The sequence below is a fragment of the Eschrichtius robustus genome, chromosome 7, assembly GCF_028021215.1.
Source record: "Eschrichtius robustus isolate mEscRob2 chromosome 7, mEscRob2.pri, whole genome shotgun sequence".
In the NCBI taxonomy this organism is placed as follows: domain Eukaryota; kingdom Metazoa; phylum Chordata; class Mammalia; order Artiodactyla; family Eschrichtiidae; genus Eschrichtius; species Eschrichtius robustus.
Genome location: NC_090830.1, coordinates 75,820,100 through 75,838,507, shown reverse-complemented (window position 1 = coordinate 75,838,507; position 18,408 = coordinate 75,820,100). Strand labels below are relative to the sequence as shown.

The 18,408-nt window shown below is 47.4% G+C and overlaps 1 protein-coding gene across 3 annotated transcripts in view; it reads right to left on the bottom strand.

Annotated features, from left to right (window-relative positions):
* The window catches only part of ADAMTS14 (ADAM metallopeptidase with thrombospondin type 1 motif 14), a 91,657-nt gene that overhangs the window by 31,399 nt on the left and 41,850 nt on the right, over positions 1 to 18,408 (bottom strand). For all 3 annotated transcript variants that reach the window (XM_068548871.1, XM_068548872.1, XM_068548873.1), the window contains exon 5: positions 228 to 311. In XM_068548871.1, coding sequence (XP_068404972.1) covers positions 228 to 311 — 84 coding nt within the window. The remainder of the gene's footprint in view (positions 1 to 227; positions 312 to 18,408) is intronic.

Here is an 18,408-nt window from a genome sequence, read left to right as displayed (position 1 = left end):
TTGAGGTCTGTCCATTTACCTGATTGGAGGGAATTCATAAGTCCCCGCTTACCAACCCCAGATGCCTCTGCCACTGAAACCTCAATTCTAATGGTTTTGGGGTTCTAGTTTTGGAAACAAAATGTTTCCTAGATGCTGTTGTCCCTCCCCGATACCTCAGCTGGTCTGATGCTCTGGCCCCCCACCCCTTCTCCCTCCAAACACTGCCTGTTGACACGGGGGTTTACCTGTCGGTAGCCAACCACGATCAAGCGGACAAGGGCGATGTTTATGTGGACCCCCAGGGACTCATCGTGGTAAATCTCATCCACCTTCAAGAAGAGAAGAGCGTGTGGTGTTAGGGGAAGCAAGAGTTCATTAAAGGCCCACTGCATGCCAGGTATCTGACACCTTATCAGACTTCATCCTCACCACGGCCTTCTCTGGCAGGCATTCCTATCCTCAGAGGAAGAAACTGAGGCAGAGGGAGGCGAGATGACTTGCCCAAGGACACACAGCTAACAAGCTGCACAACTGGTTTTCAAATCCTGGCCCACCAAATTCCAACACTCAGCTCTTTCCACGAAGCCAAAGCATGAGGGGACCTGGTCTCAAACCCAACAACTCGGATGGAATCTTGTCTTTTTATATCTCTGAAGAGTCCTTCCAGAAATGTCACCCAGCTCAGGTCACTCATCCTCACAGCCCTGTGTACCTTTCCAATTGCCTCTGGAACCATCCGTCTGCTCTGCAGTGCCTGGGCACTCCTCCAGGGCAAATCCAGGAGGAAAGTGGCTCTAGGGCCTCGGACCAGCAGCAGCACCACCATCACTTGGAGCTCGTTAAAAATGCAGAGTCTTGGGCCCGCCTCCTGAGTCAGAGTCTGAGTTAGAACGGGATCCCCAGTGATTCTCAGGCACGGTCAAGTTCAAGGAGAGGAGCAGTGCATTGGATTATTCCCTTCTCCCACAGGCTCAGGGACCTTTGGGGCAGTCATGGCACAGTTCATCGAAGAACACAGCCCCCAGCCACTCCCCTGTTCAGGAAGTCCCGGAACTGTGTCCATAACAGATGGACACCGCCTCTGCCTGCCCACCCCCAAGGACAGGCAGTTCACCCGCTCCTGAAGACGCCTATCTCCTGAGTGGTCCCACTGGACAAGTCCATCTTTTTTTGTTTTAAACAACTTTTATTCCTGGATATAAAATATTTCACTCTAAAAACTCTGAAAAATACCCCAAAAAAGTAAAAGAAAAATGTCAGAGGTGATCAAGATGGCGGAATAGTAAGACGTGAAGCTCACCTCCTCCCACAAATACATCAAAAATACATCTACACGTGGAATGATTCTCATAGAATATCTACTGAACGCCGGCAGAAGAGCTCAGAGCTCTGAAAGGGCAAGAAAATCTCCATATAACTGGGTAGGACAAAAGAAAAAAGGCAAGTGAAAAAGGAATCAGAACAGGACCTGTGCCCCTGGGAGGGAGCTGTCAAAGAGGAAATGTTCCTGCACCCTGGGGAGTCCCCTCACTGGTGGGGAGATCAGCAGGGACAGAGTGGGGCTTCAGAGCCTCGGAGGAGAACTCAGCAACGGGTCTGCAGCAGCTAGAATGCAGAGAAACCTGCACAGATGGTCAGTGCCATCGCTCTGCACTCCCCAGCCTGAGACACGTGGCCACCAGTGTGGACGGGGGCTGGGTGTGGAAGCTTGGGCTTCAGAGATCAGACCGGGGAGAGGACTGGGGTGGGCTGCGTGGAAACACCCTGAGGGGCTGGAGTCTGGTGCGACCACAACTGGGGGTGTACACAGAGGAAGCCTGGGCCGCCTTAGAGGCCAAGCACCACTGCGTGGGTGGTGTGTGCGGGCAGGGGCAGGACCTGCTATTCCAGCCTTTTTCCCTGTGTGAGCTCTCAGGCAGCAGGGCACTGCCTACACGGGATCCAAGAGCGGTCGCGAGCTGCCTCTGCTCCCACGGCGTGCTCCAAGGGTGCGCGTGAGCTGCCACCGCTGCCAAAAACCCCACGACTAGGCACCAGCCGCTGCATCGGCACACCCTATATCAAGGGGATAACGGCCAGCACACGCTGAGGAAAGAGGCGACATGCATCCATACTAAAAACAGCCCTCGCACCAAAAATATTAAACACACACAAGCTACACAGGGACACTCCCACATATAAATAGCCCTTCAAGACCACAGTAGATAATTGTTTCTCCTAAACTCACAGAATTAAGAGAAATATAAGTAAAATGAAGAAGCAGAGGAACCACTCCCAGTTGAAAGACCAAGGGAATTCCCCTGAAAGAACAAACAATGAAACAGACCTCTTCACTCTAATAGACACCGATTTCAAACAGGAGATAATGAAAATACTGGAGGAATTAAGAAAGGCTGTCTACAGAAATGCAGAGTACTGTAAAAAGGAACTAGAAACTATAAAGGGGAACCAAGAAAAATTAGAAAACTCATTTGCCAAGACGAAAAGGCAACTAAAGGCAATAAATAGCAGAATAAATTATGCAGAAGAATGAATAAGTGCCCTGGAAGATAGAACAATGGAAATCACCCAATCAGGATAGCAGACAGAAAGTCAAATGAAAAAAAAATGAAAGCAATATAAGATAATATATTATATGGGATAATATATTATAGGATAATATAAAGTGTGCCAATCCACCTATGGGATAATATAAAGTGTGCCAATGGGATGATATAAAGTGTGCCTATGGGATAATATAAAGGAATTATATAAAGTGTGCCAATCTACGCATATGGGATATGCGATAATATCCTATGGGATAATATCATATCCTATGGGATATTATAAAGTGTGCCAATCTATGCATAATAGGGATTCCAGAAGGGGAAGAAAGACAAAAGGGGATCGAAAATGTATTTGAAGAAATTATGACTGAAAACTTCCCAAACTTAAAGAAGGAAACAGATATCCAGGTACAGGAAGCACAGAGGGTTCCAAACAAGATAAACCCAAACACACGTACACCAAGACATATTATAATAAAAATGACAAAAGTTAAAGAGAGGGTTCTAAAGGCAGCAAGAGAAAAACAAAGAGTTAATTATAAGGGAACCCCCATAAGGGTATCAGCTGATTTCTCTACAGAAACATTGCAGGCCAGAAAAGAGTGGCAAGATATATTCAAAGTCCTGAAAGGGAAAAATCTGCAACCTAGGATACTCTAACCAGCAAGATTATCATTTAGAATAGAAGGAGAGAGAAAGTATTTCTCAGACAAGCAAAAACTAAAAGAATACAGAAATATAAAACCTATCCTGAAGGAAATGTTGAAAGGTCATCTCTAAATAGAAAAGAAGTAAGAATATATAGGAAAGAGAAAATCACAATTGGAAAGCAAATCACCTAAATAAGCCAGTCCACAGATTAAAAAAAAAATCAAAAAATTTCTGTGAAAGTGATAACCACAATGAACAGCAAAAGGATGAACACAAAGATGTAAAAGGACATCAAAATCATAAAGAGCAGGGGAGGAGAGTAGGAAAATGTAGATTTTTTTTTCATTTCCTAGAATGTGTTTGAGTCTATACGATTACCAGTCTAAGGCAAGTAGAAACAGGATGGGGTTAACATACTTGAAAAATAGGGTAACCACAAATCAAAAACATACAAGAGATTCACAAAAACCAAAAAGAAGAGAACATAAGCATAACACAAAAGAAAATCATCAAACAACAAAAGGAAAAACAAAAAGAAAAAGAAAGAGACAGAGAAGAAATATAAAATCAACAGGAAAACAAGGTTAAAATGGCAATAAATACATATCTATTAATAAGTACCTTAAATGTCAATGGACTAAATGCTCCAATCGAAAGACACAGAGTGGCAGATTGGATAAAAAAAAAAACAAAAAAAACAAGAGCCTACAATATGTTACCTACAAAAGACCCACTTTAGGGCAAAAGACACACATAGATTGAAAGTGAGGGGATGGAAAAAGATATTTCATGCAAACAGAAATGAAGAGAAAGTGGGGGTCACAGTACTCATATCAGCCAAAATAGACTTTAAAACACAGGCCATAAAGAAAGGTAAAGAAGGACACTATATAATGATAAAAGGATTAATACAAGAAGAGGATTTTACACTTGTCAGCATTAATGCACCTAATGTAGGAGCACCCAAATAAATAAAACAAATACTAATAGACATTAAGGGAGAAACTGACAAGAATGCAATAATAGTAGGAGACTTTAACACCACACTCACATCAATGGACAGATCTTCTAGACAATCTATAAGGCAACAGAGATCCTAAATGATACGACAGAACAGTTAAGACTTAATTGATATTTTCAGGACATTACATCCAAAATAACCAGAATACACATTCTTTTCAAGTGCACATGGAACATTCTCTAGGATTGACCATATACTAGGGCATAAAACAAGCCTCAACAAATTTAAGAATATGGAAATTATCTCAAGCATCTTTTCTGACCACAACAGCATGAAACTAGAAATCAACTACAAAAAAAGAAATGAGAAAAAAACAATTACATGGAAACTAAACAACATGCTACTAAAAAACCAATGGGTCAACAATGAAATCAAAGAGGAAATTAAAAAACACCTTGAGACAAATGACAATGAAAACACAACCATGCAAAATCTATGGGATGCTGCAAAAGTAGTTCTTAGAGGGAAGTTCATAGCGATACAGGCCTTCCTCAAAAAACAAGAAAAATCTCAAATAAACAACCTAACCTACCACTTAAAAGAATTAGAACGAGGGCTTCCCTGGTGGCGCAGTAGTTAAGAATCCGCCTGCCAATGCAGGGGACACGGGTTCAAGCCCTGGTCTGGGAAGATCCCACATGCCACGGAGCAAATAAGCCAGGGCACCACGACTACTGAGCCTGCGCTCTAGAGCCCGCGAGCCACAACTACTGAAGCCCACGTACCTAGAGCCCGTGCTCCACAGCAAGAGAAGCCACCGTAATGAGAAGCCTGAGCGCCGAAACGAAGAGTAGACCCCGCTCACCGCAACTACTGAAAGCCCGCGCGCAGCAACAAAGACCCAACTCAGCCAAAAATAAATAAATTTATAAACAAACAAAAAAAGAATTAGAAGGATAAGAACAAACAAAACCTAAAGTCAGCAGAAGGAAGGAAATAATAAAGATCAGAGGGGAAAAAAATAAAATAGATTTAAAAAACAATAGAGGGACTTCCCTGGTGGTGCAGTGGTTAAGACTCCGCGCTCCCAGTGCAGGGGGTCCAGGTTCAATCCCTGGTCAGGAAACTAGATCTCACACGCATGCCCCAACTAAGGAGCCCACGAGCCGCAACTAAGGAGCCTGCGAGCCACAACTAAGGAACCCACCTGCTGCAACTAAGACGCAGCACAAGTAAATAAATAAATATTTTTTTTTTAAATAGAAAAAATCAATAAAGTCAAGAGCTGGTTCTTTGAAAGGGTAAAGAAGACTGCCAAACCTCTGGCCAGGTTCACCAAGAAGAAAAGAGAGAGAACCCAAATAAATAAAATAAGAAATGAAAAAGGAGACATAACAATGAATACCACAGAAATACAAAAAACCATAAGGGAATACTACAAAAATTTATATGCCAACAAATTTGACAACCTAGAAGAAATGGACAAGGATCTAGAAACATACAGCCCACCAAAACTGAATCAAGAAGAAACAGATAATTTGAACAGACCAATCACTAGAGCTGAAATAGAATCTGTAATTTAAAAACTCCCTACAAATAAAAGTCCAGGACTAGATGGCTTCATAGGCGAATTCTTCCAAACATACAAAAAAGAATTTATACTGATCCTTCTCAAACTCTTCCAAAAAATTGAAGAGGAGGGAACACTCCCAAAGACATTCTATGAAGCCACCATCACCCTGATACCAAAACCAGACAAAGACACCACCAAAAAAGAAAATTACAGGCCAATATTATTGGTGAATATAGATGCAAAAAGTCTCAACAAAATATTAGCAAACTGAATCCAACAACACATAAAAATAATCACACACCACGACCAAGTGTGATTCATCCCAAGTTCACAAGGATGGTTCAACATATGCAAATCAGTCAATGTGATACGTCACATAAACAAAAGAAAAGACAAAAACCACATGATCATCTCAATAGATGAAGAAAAAGCATTTGACAAAATTCAACATCCATTTATGATAAAAATTCTTACCAAAGTGGTTACAGACGGAACATATCTCAACATAATAAAAGCTATTTGTGACAAACCCACAGCCAATATAATACTCAATGGTGACAAGCTGATAGCCTTCCCACTAAAATCTGGAACAAGACAAGGATGCCCACTCTCACCTCTTCTATTCAACATAGTATTGGAAATCCTAGCCACAGCAATCAGACAAGAAAAAGAAATAAAAGGTATCCAAATTGGAAGGGAAGAGGTAAAATTGTCATTATAGGCAGATGACGTGATTCTATATATAGACAACCCTAAAGACTCCACACAAAAACTACTAGAACTGATAAATGAATTCAGCAAGGTAGCAGGATACAAGATTAACATACAGAAATTGGTTCCATTTCTTTACACTAACAATGAAATATCAGAAAAGGAATGTAAAAAAACAATACCTTTCAAAATCACAACCCCCAAAATAAAATACTTAGGAATAAACCTGACCAAGGAGGTGAAAGACTTATATGCTGACAACTATAAATCATTAATAAAGGAAACTGAAGATGATTCAAAGAAACGGAAAGACATCCATGCTCTTGTATAAGAAGAATTAATATTGTTAAAATGGCCATACTACCCAAAGCAATCTACAGATTTTTAATGCAATCTCTATCAAATTACACAAGACATTTTTCACAGAACTAGAACAAATAATCTTAAAACTTATATGGAACCATAAAAGACCCAAAATTGCCAAAGCAATCCTGGAGAAAAAGAACAAAGCAGAAGGCATAACCCTCCCAGACTCCAGACAATACTACAAAGCTACAGTAATCAAAACAGCATGGTATTGGCACAAAAACAGACATATGGATCAGTGGAACAGAACAGAGAACCCAGAAATAAACCCACACACCTATGGTCAATTAATCTTCAACAAAGGAGGCCAGAATATACAATGGGAAAAAGAGTCTCTTCAGCAAGTGGAGTTGGGAAAGCTGGACAGCTGCATGTAAATCAATGAAGTTAGAACACACCCTCACACCATACACAAAAATAAACTCAAAATGGCTCAAAGATTTAAACATAAGACATGACGCCATAAAACTCCTAGAAGAGATCCTAGGCAAAACATTCTCTAACATAAATCATAGCAATGTTTCCTTAGGTCAGTCTCCCAAGGCAATACAAATAAAAACAAAAATAAACAAATGGGACCTAGTCATACTTAAAGCTTTTGCACAGCAAAGGAAACCATAAAAAAATAAAAAGACAACCTACAGAATGGGAGAAAATATTTGCAAACAATATGACCGACACGGCTTAATTTCCAAAATACACCAACAGCTCATACAACTCAACAACAAAAAAACAAACAACCCAATAGAAATATGGGCAGAAGACCTAAATAGACATTTCTCCAAAGAAGAAATACAAATAGCCAATAGGCACATGAAAACATGCTCAACATAGCTAATTATTAGAGAAATGCAGTTCAAAACTACAGTGAGGTACCACTTCACACCAGTCAGAATGGCCATCATTAAAAAGTCTAGAAACAATAAATGTTGGAGAGGGTGTGGAGAAAAGGGAACCCTCCTACACTGTTGGTAGGAATGTAAGTTGGTGCAGCCACTGTGGAAAACAGTATGGAGGTTCCTCAGAAAACTAAAAATAGAATTACATATGATCCAGCAATCTCACTCCTTGGCATATATCCAGACAAGACTCTAATCCAAAAAGATACATGCACCCTTATGTTCACAGAGGCACTATTCACAATAGCCAAGATGTGGAAACAACTAAATGTCCATCGACACATGAATGGATAAAGAAGATGTGGTACATATATACAATGGAATACTACTCAGCTATAAAAAAGAACAAAATAATGCCATTTGCAGCAACATGAATGCAACTAGAGATTACCATACTAAGTGAGGTACGTCAGAAAGAGAAAGACAAATACCATATGATATCACTTATATATGGAATCTAAAATATGACACAAATGAACCTATCTACAAAACAGAAACAGACTCACAGATACAGAGAACAGACTTGTAGTTGCCAAGGGGGAGGGGGTTGGGGGAGGGATGAACTGGGAGGTTGGTGTTAGCAGATGTAAGCTATTATAATATGGAATGGATAAACAACAAGGTCCTACTGCATAGCACAGAGAACTATACTGAGTATCCTATGAGAAACCATAATGGGAAAGAATATTAAAAATGAATGTATATATGTATAACTGAATCACTTTGCTGAACAGCAGAAATTAACACAACATTGTAAATCAACTACACTTCAATTAAAAAAAAAAAGCTCCCAAGTTATGAAAAGAAAAAAGAAAAAAAAGTTGTCTCCTATTATATATTAGCCAGATATATAATAACCATGGTTAACACAGCTTCCTGCCGTGTACGTGTCTGTGTGTGTGTGTGTGTGTGTGTGTGTGTGATTTTACAAAATTGGAATCATGCTGAATATACTGTTTGTATTTTTCTTATTTCCTGAAACATCATTCTGTGGATTTAAAAGCATCACCTCTCATGTCTACACGTGATGGGCCGTCACTTACATAACTACTCCCCTAGGAGAAGTGACTTGTCCAGGAGGAGAAACGACGTGGTCAGCAAGTCAGTGTCAGTACACAGCAGTGTAGCTGCCAGGAGCCAGAGTCCTGGGTTCAAACCCCAGCATTGCCTCTTAAGAGCTGGGTGGCTTGGGGCACAACAGGTAGCTCCTCAGAACCTCTGTTTCTGTAGACTGGGGATCATAATGGCTGTCGTGGGGCTGGCACGTGGATTCTCATGCCAACTCAACATCTGGGGATTATGAGTGAGCCCCACAGGCAGAGAGGCCCACGGGCACGGTCAGTGATGGAGGCAGAAGTGGAACCAGCCTCTGACTCCTGCCCACATGGCTTCCCGGGAGCGGGGATGCAGATTCGTGCATGACCCTGTTCTCACCATTTTACCTCTCCAAGCCCTTCAGCTCATGAGCAAAGGAACCAGCCTACAACCCACAAAGGGACTGCTGTCTACCCGATGGAGAGGGACAGTGTGGCCAACCCTACATATGAGAGTCCCATGGGGAGGGGAAGGCCAGCAGGGGGACCAGAGGTCTGCTCCTGTGCTGACGCACCCCTCCTGGGACACAAGAACAGAGCCCCAGCCTACTCTCCCACACCTGGCAGTTGCCCCAACCCGTGAGCGTGCAGACTCCAGAGCAGCCAGCACCAGGCTTCCCCCAAGGGCCTGCCTGGCACCCATGTCTGACCCCAACTGAGACCAGAGACCAGTGCCTGCTAGGGGACAGCAGGCCCCACAAACCCCATCACACATAACAGTGGAAAGTCCGATGGGTGGGGGCACCTCCCTCCACCCTCCTCCCGTCTCCTGCAGGAGCAAAGACATCATGGGAGCAAAGTGGCCAAATGCATAAATAGATGATGTCCTTCTCCACCCGCCTGCCCCGACTCATCCTAGGAGAACACGCACACATTTTCTCCCTCACAGAATTCCAACCTGAGTACTCTTTGCTGACCCACTGAAACGACACTTGATCTGCAGTAGGATGACTCAAATAAGCCCAACATCTCAGCCCCTCCAACACCAGTACGTGGCCTTCCTTCTACACAAGGGTGTGGCCAGTGTCTCAGACCTCCCTGATGGTGCCCTATAAGAGTGCAGACCAAGGATGGGGTCACAAGCAATGCATGCTCCACACAGCCACATCTGTGCACCTTGTATACATGTGTAAACCCACCAGTGACCCCAGGGCAGGGGAAGGGAGTGGTCACTGGGTACACGGGTGGGGCGTCTGCAGGGCCTCTGGCCATCTAGAGTACCCAGGCCATGGCCTTCCTGCCCTCCTCGCTCTCCAAAGTGGAGCAGGCAGATTGCTGCCAGAATCCTGCCGCATTACTCATTTCTGTCCCACACTCTGCAGGCCAAACCCACTCTTCAAGGGCTGCAGTGACCCCTGCTCCGCACTGCATCTCCAGGCCGGGTCACTGGGAGGTCCTCACAGAACTGGAACAGGGGCTGCTGCTCTCTGAGCAGGAGGAAGAATCAGAGCCTGAGTGTCCAATACAGGTAGGGGGTTGAGTGGGGCCTCCTGACACCAACTCCCACTCCCAGGTAACGGGCCTAAACGCAAATACTGAGCAAGCAGAAAGGGACATACCATCTGGAGAGACCACTCAGCGCTCTGAAATAATCTGGACACCAAAGGCTTCCGGTCACTGGTGTATCAATCTCTGTGGCGCAGACCCCTCGTGCCCCACCCCAGGGGTCAGGGGAGAGAAAGAGGGTGCTTGTGGGAAGGAGGGTCAGGCAGGTCTTACTGGAGGAGCCAGAATGATCCTTGACTTAGAAGGTCATTGACCCTTTGGAGACGGGCAGAGGCTTGATGCAGGAGAGAGGAATGCGGGAACCATGTGGAGCCACCAAGAGAGCCCCAAGGTCACTGGCAATCAAGGTAACTGAGGCCAATCCCCATGTGACGGGGAGTTTCTTCCCAGCCCATGCCCGCACACCTCCAGCAACAGGGCACTCTTGGCCATTAGAAAGCTCTCTGTGCCATGAGCCCCATTCGGCCTTCCTGCCCACCTCCCCCACTGGCCTCAAGTCTCCCTCTTGAAGTTTCATCGAGCGCATCGGCTCCATTCCTGGAGACAGATGGTCACCACTGACTCCCAGGGACTTCTCTCTAAGCTCACATCAGTCAAAGAGAACGTCTTACAGGCAGCAAGACAGAAGACAGATCACTCACCAAGGAAGGACCATTGCGTTGGGAGTAGGTTTTCAACAGTAACAAGGGAGACCCTGAAGTAACACCATTAAAGCACCATGACAAAGAAACCATCAACCTAGAATCCTGGACCCAGCAAACCATCTTTTAAGAACCATAATGAAATAAAGACATTATTGAGTGAAAGAAAACTGCGACAGGCACACGGACCCACTAAAGGATCTGCAGGTAAAGAAGATGGAAGGCAGCCTAAATACGAGAATGGATGAATAGTTTTGAGGCTGTGATAGGAGCAGGGTTCCACAATGAGATAGTCTGGTCTCTTCTTATATTAAATAAGGATAATGAAAATGAAGTAGTTAAATTTTCTCCCATATTCCGCCCCCGCAAAAGTAGGGTTGGCCCTGCCACTCCAGGGGTCTGGTCTGTCTCTGGGGCCCTGGCTCATCTGTACACACCCCTATTAGCCCTTGAGTGGGGACCTCAGTGGCTTTGATTCAGCTGGAGCTACCCTGACACTCTGCACAGGCCAAGGAGGGGGCTGGACAGGGCTGCCGTGTCCAACAGAACCACAGAGGCCGTGGGCACATGGGTTCCACCCACAGCCCTGAACTGGTGCCCCAGCAAGGAGGTGAGGCTGCCTGAGAGACCCAGGACCCCAGCCCTCTGGAATAAACACAGAGCTGCTCCCTGACAGGCTCCAGCCTGGCTGTGCACTCAAAGCCTGGCTCTGTCAGCCTCTGCCCCCCACGGCTGTCACCCAAATGCCAGAGGTGAGGCCAGCTCACCAGCTCAGGGGAGATCAAGAATCACTTCCCATGGTTGTGGGCAAAAGCATGATTGCTGCAAGACACACCCACGGGGCAGAAAAGAACACTGTGTCTGGTCTCCCTACTCTCCCAACCTCAGCCAAGTTCAAGACCAGGTTGGAGTTCCACATAACATATTGGCCTGGGATGGCTCTTGGATGTGTACCAGAAAAACAAGCACAGGTCAGGACTCCCTCTGGCCAAGGGGAGACAAAACAGCAGAAGCGAGAGGATGGCTAGAGAGCACTAGTGTTGGAGGGTGACTGCTAGTCACTGAACACCTACAACGTACCAGGCACTGTGCTGAGGGCTTTGATGCAACCTCACGCAACCTTATGGAGGGAGGACCTATTCCTGTTTCATATGTGAGAAATCCGAGGCTCAGAGAGGTTAAGTAACTTGCCCAAGGCTACCCAGCTGGAAAGTGGGAGGGCTGGGATTTGAACTCAGATCTCCGTGAGTCTTAGCCACTACACACAGCTGCTCTCCAGAACCAGCTTCTGTGGCAGGCTGGCTGGGGTGGGCTTTCTCTGGCCTGGAAGAGAAGATGAGGGGAGTGGGATTCCATGTCCAGTGAACAGCAACTCGGCCAGTTAGGGATTGTTATAAGAACGCTTTCCCTCTTCTCCTGTAACCCTGTGTGGCCAGGCCTCCCGGGGGCCTTGTGGTCAAGCCCAGGGAGAGGAAGAAGGGAAAGGGGGTCTACTGGGGTGGGAGCTCTGAATCTGTTCTCCTGCCCAAAGGAGGGTCAGAATCTGGGCACCTGCAGCAGCAATGCCCAGGCTTCAGCCCACGGCTGGCGGGGGGAGAGCTAGGCCCCAGGGAGCCCATGCGAGGGCAGCTGGCAGCCTTCCCTTCTGGACCAAGCCAAGATTGGCTTCTCCTTCTTGCTTCCAGCAGAGAATGGTCCCCCACCAACCCCAACTTCCCTCACTCCCTAGGGAATGTTGCTTCTGAGGGGCTACGGAGCAGAATGTCCAGCCGGGTTCAGCAGGGCTCCACAGGGAGGGGCAGTGCGGAGGAAGCCAGACCCTGGGGTCTTAAGCCCGCCCCTCACTCAAACAGGAGAGGGTACTCACTGCCACCTAAGGGCTGGCACAGCCCACACCTCCCAGCAGCACCTCACAGAATCCTCCCAGCAACCTGCTCGCAAGGAAGTCATTGCCCTTCTTTCCTTTTTAATCAATATACTTTCAATTTTAGCTTTAGATTTTCAGAAAAGCAGCCAGGATAGTACAGAGGTCCCTGTTATTAATATCTGCCATTACCATGGTACATTTGTCACAATGCATGAACCAATACGGACACATTAGTACTTACTAAAGTCCATATTTTTTCAGATTTCCTTAATGTAGGGGTATTGTCCCATTTTTTGGCTACGGGATCGCATCTGGGTCAGCACATTACATTTAGTTATCCTATCTCCTTCGACTGCTCCAGGCTGTTTATCCTCTCCGATGGCCCTCAGACTTTCCTGGGTTTTGATGACCTAAACAGTTTCGAGGAATACTGGTTAAGTATTTTGCAGGCCGTCCTTCAATTTGGGTATGTCTGTTGTTTTCCTCATGGTTAGACTGAGGTTACGGGTTTAGGGAGGAAGAACACAGAGGTGAGCGCCTTCATCACATCATGTCAAGAGTGCGTGCTGTGGGACTTCCCTGGCGGTCCAGGGGTTAAGACTCCGCGCTTCCACTGCAGGGGGTGCGGGTTCGACCCCTGGTCAGGGAACTAAGATTCCGCATGCCATGCGGCGTGGCCAAAAAAAACAAAAAAAAAAAGGAGTGCGTGCTACCAACATCACATCACTGGTGATGTTGACCTTGATCACCTGCAAGAGAGGCTGCCTGCCAGTTTCCTCCACTGTAAAGTTACCACCTCCCCCCGCCACCCGGCCCTGGCTTCCATGCTCTGCTCTTTAGAAGGATGTCACTATGCACAGCCCCCCACTTCAGGAGTGGGGAGTTAAAATCCACCTCCTTGAGGGCCAAGGACCTACGTCATTTATTTGAAATTCTTCTGCAGAGATTTGTTTCTTCTTCCCCATTTATTTATGTATTCAATCATTCATTTATCAGTATGGACTCGTGGATATTTATTTTATACTCTGGGTCATAATCCAATACCTCATTATTTATTTTATTGCTCAAACTGTCCCAGCTTTAGCTCTTTCAGTTGGCTCCTGTCCTTTTAACACACTCCCATCGTTTTTGGCTTGGGGGTCTTGGGGGGGTACTTCCTTACTTTCTGACATTACAAGACGCTCATCTTGGGCATTCCCTGCGCCAGCTCTACAGTCAGCCACTCCTCTAAGGAGCTCCAAGGAGCATGGTATGTTACCTCTGTTTTCACGGCCAGAAAAGCTGGCCCAAAGTGATGGAAGCGCTCATCTAGAGACAGCAACCACAGCTGGCGTTCAAGCGCAGCCTCCGCTCATGTGCCTTCCCTGGTCACTCAGTGCCTCTGAACCTGAACAGAATGCGGGCAGCATTGCTTGAAGGTCGGGGAATGGCTACAATGACTTCTCCAGCCCTTTCTCAATACTGGGCTCTGGGGCCAGTCCTACTGTCTCCAATCCCTGACCCTTCTAGCAACATGGGACACGGCGACTCTGCAGACCAGGCGCTCCAATGCACCCTGCATCTCATGAGGCCAGGACGCTCTTCCTTCCCCTTGTTTATGATTGCAGGAGGCCAGGTGGCAGTTCAGGTGTGTTGCCGCTGCCTGTGCAAGCAAGACCCTCTTGTTATTCCTGGTGGCTTCACAGGATACCGCAATCCCTCAACATTTCAGGCAGTGAACCGTTTAGGAACTATCTGAGGAAGGAATGTGAATCATGGGTGTCTAAAAACCTCCACTGCCACCTTCAGGAAGGATCAAGAAGGCACCGCATGTGAGCTTGCAGAATGGGTGTCCGTGGATTGGATGACACCCCAGAGGAAGAGAGGAGCGTTCCTGCATCATCACCCAGGCTCCTGATGGCACAGGGGACAATACTGTGTGGAAAAGCACAGATTTTGATGACTCTGTGCTGAAAGTGATTTGGACAAGTAATACTCTGAATGTGAGGAAGTTATGGGAATACCTTAGTTCCCCACTTTGTCACATCTGTGTACATACAAGAGTAATATATGATCAAAATCTAAGCCTAAACAAGGCTAAAGAGCTCTTCCAATAAGTACAAATACAAATGCTAAGTGATAAGAAAACATCATATCAGAATTTAATCGGTAGCATTTTTTCTCTTTCTCAAGTCCGTGAAATAACAGAGCATCTGACGATTGATGGGGTCTTAGATTTCATGAAATGTGGTAAATATGTGTTCACACACGTCTGAACTCATCTGTGTGTGCACATGTGCATGTATCCATGTCACACAGATAGATGTGGGCATATGTAGATGCACGTGTGTAAACACATGTACTGTACACATGCCTGCATGCACACGTGCGGATGTATGTCAGCAAAATACTGCTGCCTACAGCCTGGGGTCCCTGCTCTCCCCAGGCCCTGGGCGCTGACCCACGCAGGAGCCAGAGCTGGGCCCTGCTGTCCCCTGGGCTGGGACACTGAGGCCTCACCAGGGAGTCATGCTGACTTATATGCCACGTTGGCAGGCCCTGCCGTTGAGGTCACCAGTGAGATCTTGAATATGAGGCTGCTCTCTGGGTGGTGCGAGGAGGACGCTGAATCTCCCGGTTCCTTTCTCAGCTGCCACAGGCTCAGCTACTCCGTCCCCTCCCCGCGAGTTCAGTCACGGGCTGGTGTGGGCTACAGGCCAGCACTTAAGCGGCCTCTAAGCAGCACACATCTTCAGGTGCGGCTGTCCCCGGGGCTCCCAGAGCCTGCAGGCTGGCCTGTGCCGTCCTCCTGGGCCTGGCCACTCAGCCCACCTCACACCCAGGCTGTTCGTGCAGCCTGGTTCCAGAGTGCTCAGGGCCAGGCCTCCCAGCCCAACAGAGTTCCTTTCATGAGTCCACAATAGTCAGCATTTATCCCCCGTGACCTATTTCCAAAATGCAGGAGCAGTTACAGCCCAGGTCAGCCTGCTTGTGTGTGAAGAGAGGCAGTGAGGAGGCCTGGAAAGACCCGCGCTCTGCACGTGATCTCACCCTGCGCCGACCCTCCTCTGAGCCTGTGGAGGCCTGGGGACAGCAGGCGAGGCAGAGGTCAAGCGTTTGGAACAGGGCCTGGTACACGGCCTGCGCTCAACCAAGAGCAATGGCTAGTTGGTTTAAAACTTATACCTCCCACTGTGGCGGCTGAGGAGCGGCCCATGAGATCACCCTAGAAGCAGTCAGGAGTCTGACCTCCACGCCTGCGAGGGAGAAGCCGGATACGAGAGCCCTTGGTGAGTCGTCAGGCTGTCTTCACCCCCGAAGGGTGCTGCTTGTTACCACGGCTCTCCTGCCAGGAATGTCTGCCGGGAACCCCAGCACCGGGCCTGTTCTCTTCCCGGCGGGCTCGCCTGCGTGGGGCAACAGGAGCTTATACCTTTTTTTTTGTTTGGCCCGTGCCACGTGGCTTACGGGATCTTAGTGCCCCGACCAGGGATTGAACCCGGGCCCTTGGCAGTGAAAGCACTGAGTCCTAACCACTGGACTGCCAGGGAACTCAGGAGCTTATACCTTAGGGCGGGGGTCACACGTGGTCACGAGGGACGCTTTGACACTGACGATTCTCTCTCGTGGGGGCGTCCTGTGCCCTGGAAGGTGTTTGGCAGCATCCCTGAGCCCTGCCCATTAGACGCCAGAAGCACCCCAGCCCCTCCAGCTGTGACAACCAAGATATATCCCCAAACCTTCCCAAGTGTCCCCTGGGGAGCAAAATTGCCCCCGGTTAAGAAACACTACCTTAAAGTAAATGAATTTTTGCTTTTCCTTTTTGGGGGGTGGCCTCTGAGTGTCATGAAAGCAGTGGAAAGTTTCCAGGGGAGAGACAAAAAAAAAGAGAAAGGACCAAAAGGAGAGGGAGGAGGGGGATTTGCATCCTTCCAATGAGCAGGGAGGCTGAACTGCTCACATATCCCCGAAAGGAAGAAATCTGGCAAAGCAACACTCTGTCAGCAGGAAAGCAGTTTTCGTGGTGTTCCAAACCAGCTGTTATGATGAATAGCTAACACGTTTAGTGACAACAGAAAGCCACGCTCCCAGGCTGAGGCCACCAAGGTCCAGGTCTGACAGCCAAACCTCCTGGATCTAGAAGGGGAGTCAAGCTTTTCCTAGCAGGCCATCTAAGAGGTGCTCAACACCTTCGTAGTGTCAGCCGAGTGGGGCAGGTAAGGAGCAGGGTGGGCAAAGGGTCTACCACCCAGACAGGTGGGATGCCAAGAGGGGTCTGGCTGCAGGCTGGCTTGGTGAGGACCAATGAAAGGGCCTCTTTGCTCTTCTCACCTCCCTCTGCCCTGGCTCCAGGCCTGAGGAGGATCCCCATATCCTCACATCAAAGGGATTCTTCATCCCAGAGAAGATTCGGTGCGTCACCCCAGGCAAGGAGAGGGCTCCTGCCGGCACCAGCAGGCCTGGCCACAACCAGGAGCCAAGAGCAGGAAACGTGCCCCAGGGTGAAGCTTCAGGATCCTGACTCTGCTAGGGAGACCCATCTCAGGAAGAGGCTCCTTCTGCAAAGGGGCAACGTTCTTCCCACCTCCTGGGCCGGGAGTCCGGCGACCCTGCTTCTCCCTCCTCAAGTTCTGCCACAGCAGTAGTGGAAGGAAAGTGCAAACTTTGGAATCAGACAGGTATGAGTTCGAATCCCAGCTCTGCCACTTGTTAGCTGTGTAGATTCTGAGCAAGCCACTTAGCTTCTCAGAACCGCAGAACGTTGCCTGCATAAGGCAGCAGTGAGGATTCAAGGAGCCTGCCTGTAAAGTCCTCAGCTCTGTGCCTGATATGCGGTAGGTACTGGAATGACACTGTGATATTTGAGATATTCAGGATAGTTCGGAGTCCCTGCAACCTGGGTCTTTCTGCTGCTCCATCACAGCCTCAGCTGGCCTCTGGCATCCATCCTCTCCTGCCCTCGATCCACCTGGGTGCCACCATCAGGCAATGTTCTTCATGCATTCTCTCCACTCAAGAGCCCACGCTACTGCCTGATGGACCATCCTGCCACAGCTATACTACCGAGAGTTCTCTTCAGGCCTCTGTCACCTCCCTTGCACACCAGGGCTGTGCTGCCCGGCTGCCACCACACTTGGCCTGTATGCTCTTCACCTTGCCAGACCCCTCCCCACCAAGGTTAGCTCAGCACCAACCTCATCCAGAAAGCTCTCCTCTCTCTCCGAGTCCACAGGGATACCACCTCCTTCAGCACTGCCCTCAAAGGTCCCCTAGAACAGGAGTTTGTCTGTCATACTAGGTACACACCAGGCACTCACTAAATGCTGAAGATTGCCCCTTATGTTTCAAATGTTTCCCTTGGTCAAAGCAATCCTGAGAAAGAAAAAGGGAGCTGGAGGAATCTGGCTCCCTGACTTCAGACTATACTACAAAGCTACAGTCATCAAAACAGTATGGTAGTGGCGCAAAAACAGAAATATAGATCAATGGAACAGGATAGAAAACCCAGAAATAAACACACACACCTAAGGTCAATTAATCTATGACAAAGGAAGCAAGGATATACAATGGAGAAAAGACAGTCTTTTCAATAAGTGGTGCTGGGAAAACTGGACAGATACATGTAAAAGAA